At 35.3% G+C, this 21,266-nt stretch overlaps 1 protein-coding gene across 1 annotated transcript in view; it reads right to left on the reverse strand.

Annotated features, from left to right (window-relative positions):
• Positions 1–21,266, reverse strand: part of LOC142344353 (uncharacterized) — a 35,871-nt gene that overhangs the window by 4,673 nt on the left and 9,932 nt on the right. Inside the window, exon 3 of the mRNA XM_075395941.1 lies at positions 19,497–19,673. Coding sequence (XP_075252056.1) covers positions 19,497–19,673 — 177 coding nt within the window. The remainder of the gene's footprint in view (positions 1–19,496; positions 19,674–21,266) is intronic.

Genomic DNA, 21,266 nt, shown 5'->3' on the forward strand with positions numbered 1-21,266 from the left:
AAACTCAAAAACTCGTTCAGCAAAGAAAACATAATTCAAAAGATTTTGTAAAAGTTTTAATTTTTGTGAATAGTAGACCTATTTGCTTTGTTTTATTCACTTTTTTGCTGTAATTATAGCCAAAATTTCCGTTTATTTAGAAACAAAAATGGTCAGAAACAATGTTATTGGTTTAAGCTATACCCGGGTAGAGGTTTTTGGGCAAATTTTTGTACAAAATGCGGTGAATACGTTAAATTTTTGTAAGAAATGCGGTGATTGCGGTGAATGCGGTGAAAAGAAATATTTGGCCGCATTTCACCGCTTTTCTTACAAAAATTGACCGCAAAACTAACCGCATTTCTGATGAAAATTCACCGCATCAACTTTTGTGGCACATTAATGTAAGAAATGCGGTGAAAGCGGTGAATGCGGTAAACAAAAATAATTCAGAGCATTTCACCGCATTTCTTACAAAAATTAACCGCATTTTCTTTCCAACCTCTACTCAATCTGATTTAATTTCACAAGAAAGATCAATGCAGTACGTGATGTTTGGCGCAGTGGAATAAGAAGATGGCATGCAGGAGGTCAGAGGTTCGAACCCGTGTAGGGACTATTCTTTTTTTGTACGAATTCTGAGAACGCGGTGAAAATAAATAATTCACAGCGATTCACCGCTTTCACCGCAAAAAGAAGTAAGAAATACGCCATGAATTTTTTTTTCACCGCATTTCACCGCATTTCTTACGAAAATTCACCGCCAAACCTCAACCCGGGTATAAATAGAGAAGGCTTGCTGAATGGTTTCATCCGATTATTGTTTGCTAATTTTTTTGAACTTGCAAATTTTTTTGAAAAAATGGTGCCAAATATGTTTTTAGATCACATTTCATAAGTTTGCCAGATGTGAAGACCTGGAAAATCTAGATCAATTTTTAAAACTGACTAATGATGTTTCCGCTTTCTGTAAGAGCCTTCTTGAATAAAATGATTATCCGCTTTTGGCTAATTTAACTCGTTATTTGTCCAAACTCAACACTTATTTTTAACCCCATGATACATATCATTTGCCAAAAAATCTATTTGGCAAATATATGGAACAACTAGATGTTTTGATGGGCGTGAAGATGTTTTGGTAGACTTATTGTTTTTAAGGCATTGAAAAGCGTTTTGAAAAAGTTTAATTTGATTCCTAACGTCTTGATTTAACTCTTTAATTTTTGAAGTGTCATGATTTAGGCTCACTAAAAATAAAATCCGATTGGCTTCTTTAATTGGCGCAAAAAATTATATCGTCCTTTCAATTGATATCTGAGAGCCCAAATGATTTTGTGTATACGTTTTTAAGAAAATTTGAATCTTTCATCTTTTTTCAAAAAATTTTTTGATGTGTCACTTAGTATCAGTAACAGCAGCTTCAGAAAGAACTTTGTTTTAGCTTGCGTAATTGTTTTTTAATAAATATTTTTGTTTTTTGGTACTACAAATTTCATAAAAAAGCGTGAATTTTATATATTTGGCAGTTTTGAGATTCATGAGTTTCACAAATTATCACAATTAATGACAAGCCAAATTAAATCTAAAGAAGGTGCAATGCTTTATAATTGATTTTTTTGGTGAATATTCTATGGTTTTGGGTCTCTGACGCCGTTCTCGTGGAAAATTTCTCAAACTTTTAAAATCTATCACTTATTTGTATAGTTTTTCTGTATGGAGTGGTTCAAATTATGCTAGATTAAGAAAGATCTCAGTTGCTGTCTTAGATTTTTATATGGAACCATTTAAAAAGTAAATTTTTAGTTTGTGGCTAATGAATTGAATGATTTTGAGATACAATATTTTCAGAAAAAATTTCATTTCAACTTCCCTTTTTTTCTCTTTGTCATCATACAACTTAGTCCTCTTAATGATAGGTATCATCAAATGTTTGCCGAACTAAACATTTTTTATTGTTGGATTGATCGTTCAACTGATGGCCTCAGGGTTTAGACAATGTTTTGATAAGAGTTTTTATAAGTTTCCTGTTTAACCATTATTTCATGTTTATTTTGTCTTTTTCAAAAAAACCTTTTACAAAGAGAACCACTAATGTTCAAATCAGCTTCGAGTAAATCATCAAAATACCGCCACTTCAACATAATTTTCTTTGGATTGAAATTCTCAAGGTTTCAAGGGCTCCAAATGTGCAATTTTCTAAATCTGTTGTTAAAATTTTGAGTTCTGTTGTTGTTTTCTGCTTTTTTTGTAGTCCAATGAATTAATCTCACAAATAACAAGCGCATTTGGATTAATAGAAAGTTGTATCTTAACCTCTGTTGGTTTTTATTTGAACGCTTACAGGTTTTTGAATATATAGAACAATTGTTTAAAAAGAAATCCAGAATTTTATTTTAGTTTTGCCGCTTTTTATCTTTGCTCTGTCAATAGTTAGCTTAGTCTCTGTACAAACAGGTGCCATGATCTTTTTAAGTTTTAAAAATCCAATTTTTAAACTGTTTTGTTCTCAACTTATGGTTTCTTGGCTTTGAGACTAATCATTTTCATTTTTATAAATAAAACATATTGGAGAGGTTGTTCTTTGTTTTTTTTATAAATTTTACTACACCCCTGGGGAGGTCCCATCGGCGCTGATGAGTTGCGCAATTGAACTTTTTTCATGGTCTAAAGGAAAAGATTATTCCGTTGCGAAACTTTTTTCTTGCTAAATTTTTTGATTATTCTAAAAGAAATTTGTGCTAGTTTGTGTCGTTTTTTGTATTTTTTTTACCTATTTTGAATAATGATAGGTCATATTTACCTCTTCGTGAAGTAAAAATGAACAAGTTTTGATTGCCTCCTCAATTATACGTCAATAGGTAAAAAGGAACATTTTTAACGATATTATTGTTCTTTATACAGCTGTTACATGTACGATAAATAGCAATTGCATCGAACAGCAATTATCAATGTTTAGATGAACAAGGTTAGGAGCAGTTTTTGGCAAATAGTCAAGGAAAAAGCTAATAATATTTAATTCATCATTTCTTGTTTTCTTTTGACATTTTGAAGACATCAGTACTTCTGGATCGATTTCTGTTGATCTTTTCATCGTTTCATCTTTTTTTAAAAAAATTGTCGACGTGTAGCTGGGTATCAGTATAAAAGCTTCAATGTGAATTTTGTTTTAGCTTGCTTAACGTTTTTTAAAAATGCTTTTGTTCATTGCTAATACAAGATTTCAAAAAAATTTTATATATTTGGCATTTTTGAGACTCATTTTTGTTTCAAAAATTATCACAATTTTTGACAAGCTAAAAGACATCAAAAAATGCGCAATGCTTTATAATTGATTTTTTGGTTATGTGTACTAAAGTAATGTTTATGTTGAATACTTAGCTTAGCTAAGCTAAGTATTCAAATTACATCATTCTAAAAATAGAATGATGCAATTTAGCTGAACCATTCAAATTGCGTAAAATGTCCGTCCGTCCGGCCAAACGGACATTTTACCGTCCAGCCAGCAGGACGGGAATTATCCCGTTCTGCGAACTATATATAGCAAAGAAAGAATCACAACTTGAGAAATTAAGAATTAATAACTCAGAGAAACTGAGAATTTAATATCTCCAAATCGAGAAAGTAATCTCAAAACGAAAGTATTTCCAAAGTGAAATTACTAAACCAATCTTCTCAACTATATCGAATAACGAATAGTTAGAGATAATTTTCAAGTCAGGACTTTATTCAAAAGGGAATAATAAGTTACTGATAACAGTTCGAGTTAGTAAAGTTTTACTAACTTTCCCGACCTTCTCCTCTTTCTAACTTTCATAACTTTCTAACTTTTATAACTTTAACTTTTAACTTTTATAACCTCATTACTTTAGTTGTAAATTTATCTATGTTCAATTTCTATAAAGATTATATAAAACTTATAACTAGATCAATTAGCCAAATTTACTTACTTAGATCAATAAATACTTTTATGAGACTTATCAGGCTTAGAAAGATAGCATATACTAGGAGTACGACCATCGAGTCAGAAGTTTGAACCTTCGCAACCCATACCCTCTAGTATAAACTGGTGCGACCAGTGAAGCTCGTATAAATATTCTATCTTCTAAGTACTTTTAAAAATTAACCAAGTTAATGGCCTCAGGCGGAGGAACTGGAAGTGGCACCGGTACTGGTGGCACTGGTACTGGAACAACCGGTACCGCTGCATTAGTAAGAACACTTACTGATACACCTCTCTCCCATCCGAATATGTCACTTGTTACATTCTCGGGAAATGACCCCAGACAAAACGCAAATGAATTTTGGAGTTCTGTAGAACAAAAAATAAACTTCTCTTTGGGCACAACGTTACCTACAGATGCTGCCGCTTTAGCAAATCACCAAAATAGACGCAAAGCGCTATTTGGATCCTTACTGACAGAAACCGCATTAGAGTGGTTCAATACTATTGACCCCACAAGAACTCTGGATCAAATAAAAGGAGATTTTATAAACCGGTTCACAGATAGTCGTGACCAATTCAAATATCGACTTGAAGTTGAGGGAGCAACCAGACAGGAAGGGGAATTAATTAAAAATTATTTCCACCGAATTAAGCATGCTGTTGATAGAGGATGGCCTGAAAAAATACCCGCAAGATTAACTGATCCTGGCCAAATCGCTACTGAACGAACAATACAGCAGCGACAAAGAGAGCAAAAGTATATTGACTTTGCTATTAGAGGCCTGCAACCCCCATCTTTAAAGCGCAAAGCTCATGAATACAGAATAGAAAATCCGGATAAAACATGGGACGAAATACAAAATCACTTAATAACAAAGGACTTAACATTTACTGTTAGCACTGACGGAACAGTAAAACAAACAAATGATAAAATTAGTAGCCTTGAAGCACAAATTAAAGAGCTTACTAGCCTAATAAGAAATAACGAAGTCAGCGCTATTAACTCAGGTTCCTTTAAAGACCCTAATGTAAAAGGACGACCAAATAATACACGCTTTTGTAACTATTGCCGTAATCATGGACATTCCATTTCTAACTGCTCTAAGCACAGAATTGATGAAGGATTTAAAAAGATGAAGAGAGAACTCACTGAGGAAAAGGAGAAAAAGACATCCTTCAGTACTGACTACAAAAAGCAGACTAACAGTAAACCGTATTTTAATAACCAGAATCGCCCAAATAATACTAACAGTGGATATGACAACCGCAGATACGGAAATAAACACTATAATAATAATAACAACAAATCCTACGAACAAAAATTTCCCCAAAACAACCAATTTAGTCCCCATGAAACTGAAGCTAGGCAATATTATGAACGTGAGAATCAAAATTTTCAACGTTCTTATCCCCCCCAAGCGCATAATAATCAATTCCAAGCATCAAGTAGTAGATATTATGATCAACAACCCCGCTCGTCCCACTCTGTTCACTGGGTAGAGGATCAAAACCAACAAACAGAATATTACGATCAGAATAATTACACCGATGCTATCACAGATTTCTTCCCTTTAAACTTCTAAAGTCTCCGAAAGTTAATACAAATAGTAATCCAAAATCCAGGATTTACCTAAACATGTATTATTTCACCACCGGAGACATAAATAAAAATAGTGGACTTGAGATTGAGTATCTGATTGACCCAGGCTCGACATGTACGATAATAAATTACCCCACATTTCTAGAAATGCAAAAGTTGAACCCTAGCATGAGAATCTTCTCAGCTATCAATATCACAAAATCCTATAATGGATCACAAATTCGTATGTTAGGCCATACTACAGTAACATCATACTTTGACACTGACGGAAAGTATGAAGCAAACTATAAAGTATGGGTTACACAAGAAGGAACGTCTAACCTGATTGGTGTTGATTTCTGCCATATTTTCTTTAAAGCTCTGTATTTCGATATTCCTGCTGTAGAGTTAAAAGAACACACAGGAGTAATCAGTTATGGAACACTGAATAACGAAAAACAGTATCCACAAGTATCAGAGATAGAAGCAATAATCTTGTCTCAGCCACTTTATATACAGGCAAGATCAACCTATCTGTACAAACACCAAAACACTGATTTATGTTACCCCAAAGGCACTTCATTTCTGCCGCACAAAAATACAGTAAAGACAGAACTAGTGTTTATTAACACAGTCTGTACACAAAAGGAGAAAACACTACCTATACTAATAGAAAATCACAAAAATCACCCCATTACACTTAATAAAGGTATTATTGGGTACGCTGTATGTGATCTAGTATTAAGTCATGATACGCGCAAATTCAACATGCGTGATTGTAGTGAGTTCGCATACTCAATACTCAACAAGTATGAAGAATTGGATAATTGTTTCATGCTTAGTACAGTTGTTAACTCAGTACAAGAGGCTGAGTCAAACGAGTCCGATAGTTGCATAAATTATATTAACCACGAAGAACAGTCAATATTCAATAGTAGTATGGCTATTGTACACACAATTTCTAAGGACTGCGCTATGAGCAAAGGCTTTGCACTTATGTTGTGTAAAAAGTTCCCCGACTTGAGAGAACATTGTAAGTGGCAAGTAGAAGTGAACGATCGTGACGGAAATACAATAAACCAAAATGTATTACAATACATTGCTCCTAGTCTCGGACACCAAATCTTTAGTCTAATAACTAAAGAAAAATACAATAGTAAACCGACTATTGAAAGTATTACAACCGCACTATTCGAACTTCGCAATATACTTCTAATGCAGAACATTAGATGCATAGCTATGCCAAAAATCGCATGTGGATTAGACAAAATGAACTGGTCTGAGATATCTGCCTTGCTATACAATGTATTTAATTCTTCGGGAATTAAAATATATGTTTATGTGAGTAAAGCCGAAATTAATCAAATGCCGTCCTCTACACAATACACAGATGAAAGCATCGAAGAGATATTTGGAATTGTAGGCGATGAAATTGTAAACAAATGCAAAAATGATGCTGAAATAGCAACTGATTTCTCAAGTGATGCAAAAACCTTATGCAAGCCCAATAATACTGAACAATTCCCCAAGTTCAGAACAACTGAACAAAACCACTTCATTATTCATGAAGTTGTACAAGAAGGACTCGATACACGACCAAAAGATGCAAGTAAAAACTATGCACACTATATCGAGTATCTTAAAAAGTTTGACTTCACACAGAGTGATTTAACAGACGATGAATTCAGAGCACTTCTAGAAATTCTTCTAGATGATGAGGATGTATACTCCCATCACAAATATGACATCGGCCGCACGAAACAGAAATTTCACATACCCCTAAAAAAGGACTGCGAATTTAAAAAGCAACGTCCCAGTAAAGTTCCCCTACATTTGCGTGACAAATTAGAGGCATTAATGGACGAATTAATACAAGCCGGAATAATACGCGAGCTAAATGAGCACGACGATTTAAATAGCTGGTTTGTAAATCCAATTATTATACTGCCTAAGAATGACTATGTAAAACTTGTAATTGACGCTCGCTATCTCAACTCAATTACAGATACAAGTAACTCAAGTTGGCCGCTCGAGCCACTACAAGTTCTGATGACACGAGTAAATGGAGCATATTTTACAAGTAGTGATTTGTCGTGCGCTTATCATCAAGTTCCCCTTACAGAAGAAACTCAGAAATTAACTAGTTTTATTGTAGGTGGACGTCAATATACCTATCAAGTCGGATTTTACGGCTTAAAGCCCCTTCCGAACTTCTTTAGTAAACTTATGCGTTATGCATTTGGACCGCTAATAAAGAAAAAGCAAGCCATCACTTATATTGACGATACACTGCTACAAGCACAAGATAAACAGGAAATGTTCACAGTAATACGTGAATATCATGCACTACTGCGTAAAGCTAACTTAAAAGCTGCGCCGGATAAAACAAAATTCTTCTTACGAAAAGTGAAATTCCTCGGGCATGTAATATCGAAAGGGACACTTAGCCCCATCACTTCGCGCATTGCAGATATACAAAACTTAAAAACGCCAGAATCGAAAACCGATGTCCTCAGCGTATTAGGGGCGATGGGATTTTATGCAAATTATGTTATAAACTATCATATAGACGCAAAACCGCTATATGATTTAGTTAAGAATGAAACGAATTTCGAATGGCTGGATAGCCACCAGCAGGTATTCGATAAGTTGAAAGCAAAATTTGCACACGATATTTCCGTCGCTATCCCCAACCCAAAATACCCCTTTCATATACATGCTGACTCTTCCAACTTAGGAACTGGTAGTATACTAATTCAGCAGTTCCCCGAAGGGAAAAGAATTGTTTCTGCAAACTCCCGTGTATTCGATAAAGCAGAACAGAAAATGTCCCCACAGCATAGAGAACTGTGCGGAATAATATCAGCATTACAAACGTACGAGTTCTACATTATAGGCTCCCCCTATCCAATATATCTATTCTGCGATCACAGACCTATACTATTCCTCTGGTCTCGCCGCGGACAATTATCACATAGATTCTTTAAGTATCAAGTCGTGCTTACTAAATTTCAGAATCTAAAGATAATATACACTGAAGGTAAAAACCTTGCTTTCCCCGACTTACTTAGTAGACAAGTCCCGCAAGAAGAAGCGAAAAAGTTCCAAATTGAACACAAAACAGTCCCAAAGGACATTCGCTTCTACACATCGGATTATAAACCAATAAACTATTCAATACTACACTGTGACGAAAAGAAAGCACCCCCAAATACTAGCTATCCGGTAATTGCACATATACCCGGTCAGAAAAAGAAAATACTAAATATAACCGACGAAGATTTTAGTATTAACGACGCAAGCGATGATATAGAGCAGACATGTAGTGCAATATACAATATTGCCGACTCGTTCAGATATGGACGACAAATAAATCAAATCCGAAAAATGTCTTCGGAGAATGTATCTACAGAGAGCCTTAACGATCATACATATGAAGAAATACCCGAAGAGGTACATGCAGTTGACGACGGTCTTGACGACGAAGACTGGTTAGAATTACAAAAAGGAAATGTAGATATATCCCTGATACAAGAACTAGAACAAGCGAAAGAGGAATACAAACAACGCACGCACAAGTGTGACATTGTAGAACCGACGACTCTACATACAGAAGTAGTAAAAGTATCTTGTAAAGATTTACTACTAAAATTAACAGAGTTCACTAAACAAGCTCAACTAGACACAGATACAATTCTGCGTGAACAAATAAATGATCCGGTTTTACAAACCGTTCGCCAATGGCTAAAGGCAGGCAAAGAACCGCCGAGCACAAGTACAATTAAGCATTGTAAAGGACTACGTGCATATAAAAATATATTTAACCTCCTACTACTCGAGGAACAATATGACTTACTATGTTACAATAAACCAGACGAGAACGGTTTATACGATACAAAAATATGTGTTCCTTTATCGTTATTCATGAAATGCTTTGAGTTAGCACATAATAATCCACTAAGTGGACATCGCGGAGACACATGCACATTTAACAACATTAGTAGATTCTTTTATTGGCCCGGAATGTACAAATGGGTTACAATGCTAGTACATGACTGCTTAGATTGTCAAAAAAATAAACCACAAAGACATGATCTAAACGAAGCCCCCTTAGAACAGTGGGGAGAGTTAGAAACAACCCCGTTTCATACTATACACATAGACCACAAAGGTCCATTTAGGCCTTGTAGTAATCAGAAGAAATTTTGTCTAGTTATAGTAGACAGTTTCTCTCGCTTTATACAAGTGTATCCATCAAAAACCGCTGATGCACCAGAAACCGTTAAGCTAATTGAAAAATATATTACCCGATTCGGAATTCCCCAACAAATAGTACATGACAACGGTAATGCATTTTTGAGTAATGTTTTGTGCACTGGACGCATGAATTCGGAATTACTTTAAAGCCACGGACCTCATACTCACCTTGGACAAATGGCAAGGTTGAAGTACAAAATAAAAACTTAGCAAATTATTTGCGCAGTTTTATTAACGACACCGGATCGAATTGGGCCAGCCTTACTAATAAGTTTGCCTTTGCGCATAATACTGCAATAAATTACAGTACAGGATATACTCCGTACGAGATAGTATTCGGCATTAAACCGCAAATTCCAATTTCCCTTAAGCTAGGCTTACTACGGGATAATAGACGGAATTGTATTTCAGAGTATTGTAAAGACCTTCCCTTACATACTCACTGTGAAAATTCTTGTAAAAACGAGAAAGTAGACAAACTATTACAGAATAGATTGTCTAGTACTATACTACAACGCGAAAATGAATTTAAAAATATATATAGTAAAACGTATACTCGCTGTCGGCAAATTACAAACAAAGCACACGAGTATAGGAATAGATTTAAATTGGGTAGACCAATCAAAATCGGTCGTAAAGTTCTACTAGAGAATCACGCTAAAGGATTATTGAAATCCAAAAAACTACTAGAGTTACGCTCTGGACCATATACTGTTACTAAACAAATTACTAACACTACGTATGAAATTGTTCACGACACAACTGAACAAAAGAAAGTAGTGCATAGAAATCACTTAGTAGAATACTTTCCTAAAGAACAGGAAATAGACAAGTTAGTACAGGACTATAGTACTAACTATGATGATTCACAGACCTACTATGATAGGTTCAACCAGTACTCAATAAATAGATTCAATCACCAAACAATTGATAACCCGGAATATATGCCGTGGCCTATTATTAACAACGCAAATAATCAGGCTGAGCAAATAACATCACCGCAACCAGTTGAGTACTCAACTACTGTTAACACGTGCCGGAGTGCGCCTAACAGCCCATACAAAACAAATAGAAATGATAGCACACTACATATCAGAAATTTGTTTAGCCCCCAAAGTAGTTCACAAAGTACTACGTCCAATTCCCATACATTTAGCCCTATCATTAGTTCAACCCCCCACCCAGTAAAAATAAAAACTAATCCTAATCCAATTTATTCTGATGTCAGACCTCAGCGAACACGGACTGAACCTAAACGCTAAGGGAATACAATCCCATCAGATTTAATTCCAAAAGTCCAAAAGAAATAATTCTTTTATACAAATCTGTTATAAAACATACGAAATTACAAAAATAAAATATACATACTATAAAAATATCTAAACCCAAATTAACAAAAATTAAAATAAACGAGCCTTAGCGACTTTAATGAGTTTAATGTATTCGCGGGTAATAGTACAGTCTCGGAAGAGCAGCCCGCACCCCAGAACAACAGCCAACCCATATAGTTGCTGGGCAGCTCTTGCTGTCTCAGGGGTCCACCACACTCGCCACAGATCGAACACATAGTTCAACAATTGTTCGTGGCATTCAGGGTTTGGTGATGTTAGCTTACGCTCGAACTAAAATTCAAAATTTTTTTTTCTCTCTACCCCATTATATTCCCAAAAATAAGTGTAACTCAGAAAATTTACCTCTTTCCCCAACCAACATTTGAGGTACTGCACTGTAGCAGGACATATTTTCGTATATTTTAGTAAATTTCTGTCTTTATTATTTATGCAATATTCCTGCGCAATCCGCAGAGAATAAAATTCCTCTTCAGAAAGGACAATTTGAGTTGTTATATAATGCTCAGAGAGGAAAAACTTCATCTCTCTGGCATCCAACTCCAAATCCAATTGCTCAAAGGCAGAATAATTCGCCTCTTTAAACAATTTTAAAATTGTTCTGTTCATTATTATTAGAGTTAGACTAGTATTACACTCAGAAAATTTCTCTATTTATACAGGAATAGAAATATACCCCAACCAGTTAAACTTTGTATTCACTCCGTCTTCACGGACAGCCCTCAATCAACCAATCAGAATTGAGTATTCTGCCAGTTGCGCGGATAGAAATCCGCTCTCAATAAATTATGCAAATATACAAACTGATAAAATGCAGTTGGAGCAGTTCGCCAATCAGGGCTCAGTATTTTGCCATCCGCACGGACGGCCAAATTGTCATTTGAAAAGAACCGTTAGCCAATCAGGGCTCAGTAATTTGCCATCCGCACGGACGGCCAAATTGCCATTAAGAAATCTATAAATTCTCACCCCAACTAAATCGATTCATTCTTTTGAATCTCTCGCGCACAGTCTACACCCTTCAACTTTGTCCACAAACCACTCAAATATTCATTTTTAAAAATGAATACTGCAATCGAATCTCTGTTCCCCGAGGAGGGAGAGGTTATTGAAACCGAAAACCCCAGAAGGAATTTCGCTGAGGTAAATCTTTTACTTATTCTTTTTCTCTTTCGTCTATTTCTGTTTTGTAAAAACAAACAAATAGAAAATATCACAAAATTAGTTGTGACTACAACTTTAATTTTATCTAATTTCACAAATTGTGAAAACCCAGACTCTGAAATTTTCACAGATTTAAAAACTGCTCACCATCACTTATACGCAAAAACTGCAACATCACTAAAAGTCGCTCACTACGATTGTTCACTTATGGACTCTAATAAAATGTACTCACTAAACAAAGTCGCTCCTTGTAAAATTGAACCACAAAATGTTGAAATTTCAAAAGTCAAAGGACAAATTTTCAACCGTTTCTTTAGAGGAAAATTAGAAGCTACTATGTGTAGAGCAAGCCACCAAAGCATTAGGTGGTATTGCGGCCTTTTCGACGCTAGTGGAATTGATGCAAAACGTAGCACAATTACCACAGACGTAGATTTAACTCCAGAACAGTGTAGGCAGGCTAGATTAACTAATAAGTTAAGTATTAACGGAAAAGAAATTCCGATTAAATAAAATGTAAGAACAACTTATATAAAAAATTCCGGTCCAAATATTGGAGAAAATCCAAACGAATGTGACGATTCTGGCTGGATAATTCACGATACATTTGAAACTTATATGCAGGATACAACTTTAAATGTTAACCTGCGGGGAGGATCAGTAAATAACTGGCAAAATATTCCCCTGCCTTGCACATTATCAGAAGGCGGTTGTCAAAGCACGTCAACCGACCCCCATGCTTATAGCTGGGAGAAACAAGATAATTGCTTGTTCGCTTTAAGAGAACAATTTGAAGGCAAAATGATAAAAATAGGAGATAATTACTATATCTCTAAAGAATCAGAGAAAGAACAAAGCTTTCTATTTCAAGTGTACAATAAGCCTCAATCGCTATGCAATAGCAATAATATAGTTTATCCGTCACCATACGACACAATATATGTTGAATTTACAGGCGGATTTAATATGAATACAGGAGAGGCACTCGAACCTCTACCTAATATAAATAGAATTACTAGACTTCCGAACAATTCACTAAGTTCGCTTAATATCTCCCGAACAGAGATAGATTACGAGGCACATTTGAATACTAAATTCGACTACTATCAGTACACTAATTTCCGAAGGCTACAACTCTCTGAAATAAATACTATACAACAAATTTGTGAACTAGAACGTTCACTTAAAAATACACAACTTGCATATTCGCGTCTCAGCCCTAAGCTGGCTGGTTTTCTGTTAACTAATAACAGATCTATGTTTTTAGAGACAAACGGCAATATAGCCTGGCTCTATCACTGTCCAAAATTTTATTCGCCTTTACAAGTAATGGATACTTGTTACGATCGAATACCGGTGTTATATAAAAATAAAGTTCGCTTTATCGATCCAGTTAGCAGACAAACTTTCACTACTGCTAAACAACAACCATGTAACAACAAACAAAAGAATCTCTTTCAATTAGATATTGAAAATGATAATTCTTGGATCGAACTAACTCCAAGTATAACACAAGTCACTGGGCCAGCATTATTCGCACCCAGCAACCAGAAACACAAAATGGTTTCTATAAAATTAAAAAATGGACAGGACGTTTCTTTTCATGTCAAAGAAGACATGATAGCATTTTGGAACGACGTGACTTTAAATTCCGAAATGAAAGACGCAGCGCAAGAATTTTCTCGTGAATTAGTTGATATTAAACATAATAAAAGCCAGCCTGGTGGTTATAGCAACTACTACACTACAAAAACAATATATTTAGATTCTCTAATATCGTCACAATTTCTACACAACCGGTATATAAAAGCCTTCGGCCGAGTACACTATTATTAAGAACAGTGCGGAATTACTTTCGCTGTATTTCTTTTTGTGAAATTTATAATCGACATTGTAGTTTGCATCATTCGAGCACTACAAATACACAAAATTACTGGAGCCTCAGTGAGTTTTGGGAAAGTAATACTATCAGCTACTTTTAATATACTTTTTCAGTCTATAGTAACTTCAGTATTTCGTCCTACTGAAGAAAGAGACGACTCAGAACACTTAGTACAAGCACCAACTTATAAAGAGCCGACTATAAACATATACCCTCCAATACAAAGTGAGCTACAATCAATTAGACAAGAGAGGGAAAATCACTCTAGCAATGATGATTTCCCAACCTCTCCAGTGTAATTAAATCTAATTAATTACAACTATAAATAACCCTTTTGTATAAAAATTTTTTAGAACATCACCCTGGACGACAATGACTTTCTGCTACCTGCGTTCGAAGACTTACTCGATGACCAACCCCCCTTGGAACTCCCTCTACTCGATGACCAGCCCCCTTTAGAGCAATATCTCCTGCCAGCAGTGGACCCGCAACCTCATGGCCAACAACCATCAGAACAACCAGGACCATCACAACTTCAACCACCAGTGGCAGCGGTCTCGCCGAAAACCCTCACAATACAAGATAAAATCCACCGGAAGATGAAAACGGAGCAGCTCGTGTGCAACCCAAGCTTCAAGGGGCACCCGAAATACGACATGAGTTTGAACTATAAACTACAGAACCACGCCAATTTGTACAAACTCATGTCATACAACCCCAAAACCAAAACATATCGAGCAAAGAACTTGGGGATTGACAAGCAAATTTTGTCAGTCCCTTTCTATCTTTTAACTGCTAATTTAGAAAGCTCTGAGGACAGTTACATCCGTAACCTCGAGCAGAGTTTTCTAAAGGAGAGGTACAAGAACTTCCAACTCCAGCAGCGCAATGACAGCCTGCTGCGGGAATTACGCGACTACCGAAACGGCGACTTCCGTGAACAAGAAAATTTTTCAAATCTGTAAGCCCGGAGGAGAGTCGCAAAAACATTCTTTTATATCTTAAACAGTGCGTATATTTAACCTTTATTATTTTTTTTCTTTTGTAAAGTATTATGCAGTTGTTTCATCACACATATTTTGTAAAATCTTTATGCAGATTGTTTTATTTTACCCCCACTAAGGACCGGGTCGGGATGTACTAAAGTAATGTTTATGTTGAATACTTAGCTTAGCTAAGCTAAGTATTCAAATTACATCATTCTAAAAATAGAATGATGCAATTTAGCTGAACCATTCAAATTGCGTAAAATGTCCGTCCGTCCGGCCAAACGGACATTTTACCGTCCAGCCAGCAGGACGGGAATTATCCCGTTCTGCGAACTATATATAGCAAAGAAAGAATCACAACTTGAGAAATTAAGAATTAATAACTCAGAGAAACTGAGAATTTAATATCTCCAAATCGAGAAAGTAATCTCAAAACGAAAGTATTTCCAAAGTGAAATTACTAAACCAATCTTCTCAACTATATCGAATAACGAATAGTTAGAGATAATTTTCAAGTCAGGACTTTATTCAAAAGGGAATAATAAGTTACTGATAACAGTTCGAGTTAGTAAAGTTTTACTAACTTTCCCGACCTTCTCCTCTTTCTAACTTTCATAACTTTCTAACTTTTATAACTTTAACTTTTAACTTTTATAACCTCATTACTTTAGTTGTAAATTTATCTATGTTCAATTTCTATAAAGATTATATAAAACTTATAACTAGATCAATTAGCCAAATTTACTTACTTAGATCAATAAATACTTTTATGAGACTTATCAGGCTTAGAAAGATAGCATATACTAGGAGTACGACCATCGAGTCAGAAGTTTGAACCTTCGCAACCCATACCCTCTAGTATATATGGGTCTGCGACACAGTTGTCGTGCTTAATTTATCAGAGTTTTCAACTGATATTTGTTCTCTTTTTACATGAAACCTTTTAAAAATTTCATTTTATAGTTTTAAATGGTTTAAATGTTTTTATAGTTTTAAACCTAATGGTTTTAATGACTTTGCGATAAAAAATATTTTCAGAAAATAGTTTCATTTCAACTTCCCTCTTTTCTCTTTGTCATCCTACAGCTTAGTCCTCTCATTGATAGGTATCATCAAATGTTTGCCGAAGAAAACCTTTTTTGCTGTGGGTTTGATCGTTCAACTGATGGTCTCAGGGTTTAGACAATGTTTTGATAAGAGTTTTTATGAGTTTCCTGTTTTAATCATTATTTCATGTTTATTTTTTCTTTTTCACATGAATCTTTTACAAAGAGGAACCACCCAAGGTGAAATCAGTCTCACGTAAATAATGGAAATTCACCCAATTTAATATAATTGTCATTGGATTGAAAATCTCAAAGTTTTAATGGCTTAAGTAGTGCGATTTTCTAAATCTGTTGGTAAAATTTTGAATTTTGTCTCTGTTTTGTTCTTTTTTGTAGTCCTTTGACTTAGTCTCACAAATAAAAAGCGGAATTGAATTAATAGTAAGTTGCATGTTGACTTGAGTTAGTTTTTATGAATGCTTACATTTTTCTGAGTATTTAAAGTAATCTAGGATTGTTTTTAGCTTTGCCGCTTTTTATATTCCTTCTGTCAATAGTTTGCTTAGTGTCTGTAGAGACAGGTGCCATCATCTTTCTAGTTGTCCAAAATCTAACTTTTTAAACAGTTTTGTTTTCAACTTATGGTTTCCTGGCTTTGATATTAAGCATTTTCATTTTTTAAAATAAAGCAAAATCGAAATCTGCAAGTTTTTGAGGTTGTTCTTTGTTTCCTTGCACACTTTTACACTCCTTGGGAGGTCCCATCGGCGCTGATGGGGTTGCGCAATTCAATTTTTCTAATGCTCTAAAGGAAAAGATTAAACCGTTGCGACATCATTTGAGTGTTAGATTTTTGAAATATTTTAAAAGAAATGTTTGCTGGTTTTTGTCGTTTTTTTGTATTCTTGTGACCTAATTTGAATAATGACAGGTCAGAATTACTTCTTCGTGAGGTAAAAATGAACAAGTTTTGATTGCCTCCTCAATTATACGTCTATAGGCATAAAAGACCCTTTTTAACGATTACATTGCTCTTCATACCGCTGTTACCTGTATGATAAGTAGCAATTGCATCAACCAGTAACTATCAATTTTTAGATGAGCAAAAGTAAGGAGCAGTTTTTTTAGCAAATAACCAAGGAAAAAGTTAAGTACTATTTAATTCATCAATTCTGGTTTTCTTTTGACGTTTTGACAACATCAGGTACTTTTGAAACTAATTTTGTTTTCTCATATGGGTTGTCTTTTAAAATTTTTGTTTTGTTTCGAAACCTTTTGTACGGCACAGAAGAAACTAAAAATCTAAAACTGAAAGAGAGCAACTATCTGAAGTTAAGTTCTATATCACGCACTACTTTAAGAGTACCTCATCTTTTTTTGTTTCTTTTTGAGCTTCAGATTTGTATCACTTTCAAAAGTAGAGCGATGACCTCATTAATAATTTCTGAATAAATACGTTTTTTTTAATATAAAAGTTCTAAAATTTCTCTTCTATTTGTCAAGGAGGTCTTTACTTCCAGCTATATGCTGCCGGCTACAATCTCTAGTGATGCCTCAAACTCTTACCATTTAATTTTATTTTATATTTATAAAGCGTATTGTAAGAATTCTGTTGAACAGCGCTAAAATTCAGTAAGAGACGCTCGGAGTTTCTGTAGATTTTTAAACGGTTTCTCCTCATTTTGGCGAAAAAATGTAAAAGGTTCTGAGCTGCTTTTTTCTATAACTTCAGCGCATTCAGTTCCCTTGCTTCATAATTGTAGGCCTATTTAGAATTATTCTATAAAAAATACGCAGATATGGCCTTGAAACTGGTTGGTTTTCAAAATTTTATCAAAAGAAGAAGTTCTGATTGTATCCTTTGTTTATTGTTTTGCCTATACTACTGTATGCATATATATTGAGCCACCGAAACAGAACTTGATTTATTGGAACCGTGATCATGCAACAAAATGCAGCTTTTTTTTACTATCAAAGCAATGCGGCCTCGATTTTCTTGGTGGAGAGGGGCTGTATAGTAAACGTTCTCCCTCCCCCGCAAACCACCTCCAAGATCATCATCCCCCACCCCAAGCACAAACACACAGAGAGAGATACACAATACACACACACAAACAAACACTTACACCACACACACAAACACACTTACACTTACACGCACACACACAGACACACATACAGACTCACAGATACACACAACACACACATACTCTACTCACACACACAAACAGACATCTACACACACACACACGCACACACACACGCTTCGGGTTGAGGGTTACTGTCATTCAACGCAAAAATTATGCAAAATAAACGGTGAAAGCAGAAAATTGGTAAGAAAAGCGATGATTGTGGTGAAATTACATAAATCAGTAGTTGAAAGCTGTGAAAAAATTATCTCCTGGTAGCGGTAAAATTACATAATTTCGCCGCTTAACAAAGTGTCCAAATTATTAATTAATAAATTAATTTTGGTTCCTGCGTAATCGCAGTGGAACAGTGTTAGGCCTACAGTAGCCTTTTTCTTATTATTCCCCACATTTCAGACTGATCTTTTGTTTGAGATAAGGAGTGAATGCGGTGAAATTACATAAATTCAACGCTTAACTTAGTGGTGAAATTGAATTAAATCACCGCTTAGAAGAAAAGTGTCAATCAGATGTAATAAGATTAGGTGGTGATTTTAGTGGTTAAAACAATGAAGGATAAGGGAGAGTAATGGTAAGTAAGGGAGGAATTTTTAATTTTCATCTCCCCTATAATTACCCCCAATTTCTTGCGATTTTTCGGAACATTTTTTCTAAGCAAAGATATTATGTAATTTCACCACTAGAGTAAGCGGTGAGCTTACAAAAGATCGCCACATTTCACCGCTAAAATATGTAATTTCACCGCCAAACAATCGCAAATCTTACAAAAATTCATTGTGCATGTTTTACAGAAAGTACAGTGAATTTGGTTTAATTTCAAAACAAGTATAAAATAATTTAGTGAGCGGTGGCGTAGTGGAAGAAGAAGTGGCGGATATGCTAGAGGTGTGATATTCGAACCCATGTAAGGACGGAAACCTGTCGTGAGAGGTGAAATTACATTTTTTAGCGATGAAATGTGGTAAATTTTTGTAAGTTCACCGCTTACTCTAGTGGTGAAGTTCCATAATTTCAACGCATTTCACCGCAAAAATATGTACAAAATTTGCGTTGAGAAAAAACGACTGTTCACCGTTTATCTTACATTTTTTTCCGATCTTTCCTCGACCCGGGACTCCACCCCCTCGAAATATGAAAACATTTGGGTAACGTGAATACCTCCCGTGAAAAGGGTCGACGTAATCGGCTGACAGACGTCTTTCCCTCGCACCAGATTCCCGGTTGAGGCATCGTACAGTTCCAGTTTTAGTTCACTGTACACTCCAGTGGTAGGGATTGAGATTTGTAAGGCTCCTCTGTCGCCCGGATGCACTGTGTCTTGAATGAACTCAGTGACTGAAATGTAAAATCTAATTACCCGGGTTGACTTCCTTAAACTTTTCCCAGCAACTTCATCCAAGCCAAGTATAGAGTCTATAGTATCTTGTCAACCAGTGCTAAGAAAACTGGCTGACAGGGGGTGTATAGCATCAAGGGGGAAAATGGAAAATTTAGCGTACACTTAACAGTGATTGGTCTGAAAATATTGGATTGGTCAAAATATCAACAGTTGGTTGCAGTCCTTGCAGTTTGGGGCGCGGCCGGTTTTTCTGGTTAAGTTCTTAGTTTTCGGTTTGTCGGCTAAAGTCCCTTTCGGCCAATCAGGCAAACACATTGGTTGCTATTTTTTTGGTGATGAAAAAAAAACATCTCGCGAAAAACTCTTAAAAAATAAAGCAATGCTCTCCGAGTGGCAAAAAAACGCATCAAGACGCATATAAATTTGAAATTCACGGGTTTTTTGATAGTTTTTTGAGTATTTAACTAAATAAGCATTTACCTTTTTTCTACTTTTTTATCTGAAAATGTGTAATGAATTGTCTCTCTTTTAAACTACATTTTAAAACTTTTTATTGTCCGTACACTCCAATGGCTGTAGTATTCTGTATCTGAAATTACCATCGAAACGTTTTTTAAAAGAATTGTTGTATAATCAACCTGTGCAATAGCCTGTGCAATATAATGGCGCAGATGAAGTGAAGACCTGAAAAAATAAAGAATTTACTTGACATTTGATCGGAAGTCCTGTTTAGTTTCAGCAAAAGTTGCTCAAAAATCTTATATTTGAAGAAAGTTTTCCATATTCTTTGTGCCCCGGGTCGAGGTGTCACCGTTGAAAACCGCTAAAAGTGTAAGACTTGCTATCAATGCGTTGAATTTTTGTGAAAAATCCTTTTTCAAAATTTTCAAAGCTACCAGCAGAATGCGGTGAAAAAAAATTTTAATGCTACCAGCAGAATAAGGTGAAAAAAATTTTAACCGCTAAAATCGCAAATCTTACAAATTTTCACCGCGCTAATTTCAACGCTTATCTTAAATTCACAGGAAATAGCTTTGCTGTAAGTGCCAGATGGCGCAGTGGATAAGGAGGTGTTGACATGCACCAGGTGAGAGGTTGGAATCTGTGTGCGGCAGTTTCTTTTTTGTAAGAAATCCGGTGAATGCACTGACAAAATTTTCATAGCTAAAAGCCGCAAAAATTCACCGCAATCAACGCTAAAAGATGCGGGCGCTTTGCGGTGAAAGTTTTTTTCGCCGCTATTCATCGCTAATCTTACATTATTTTTTGACCAAACCAAGACCCGGTACTGGAAATTACTTGAAATTTACCGCTTCTTGGACGATAGCACGACACTCTGAAAGAGCAGGGTTCAAATAGCCACGAAAGGTGGCCTAAAGAGCTAAATAATTATGTCAAAAGAAATTTCTATCGCTCGAAAGTCTGATTTTAGTTTGTTTCAAGCAAACAATTTTCTGATCAACTGCTTCGAACAATAGACTGCTAATAGGGCAAATCGTATACTAATTGTATATTAGGTCAAATCAAAGGAAATTGTATATTATGCTAATTGTATATTATGTCAAATTGTATATTAAATTGTATGTCAA

This window comes from Convolutriloba macropyga, chromosome 8 (assembly GCF_964194025.1).
Source record: "Convolutriloba macropyga chromosome 8, txConMacr16.3, whole genome shotgun sequence".
Lineage (NCBI taxonomy): Eukaryota > Metazoa > Xenacoelomorpha > Acoela > Convolutidae > Convolutriloba > Convolutriloba macropyga.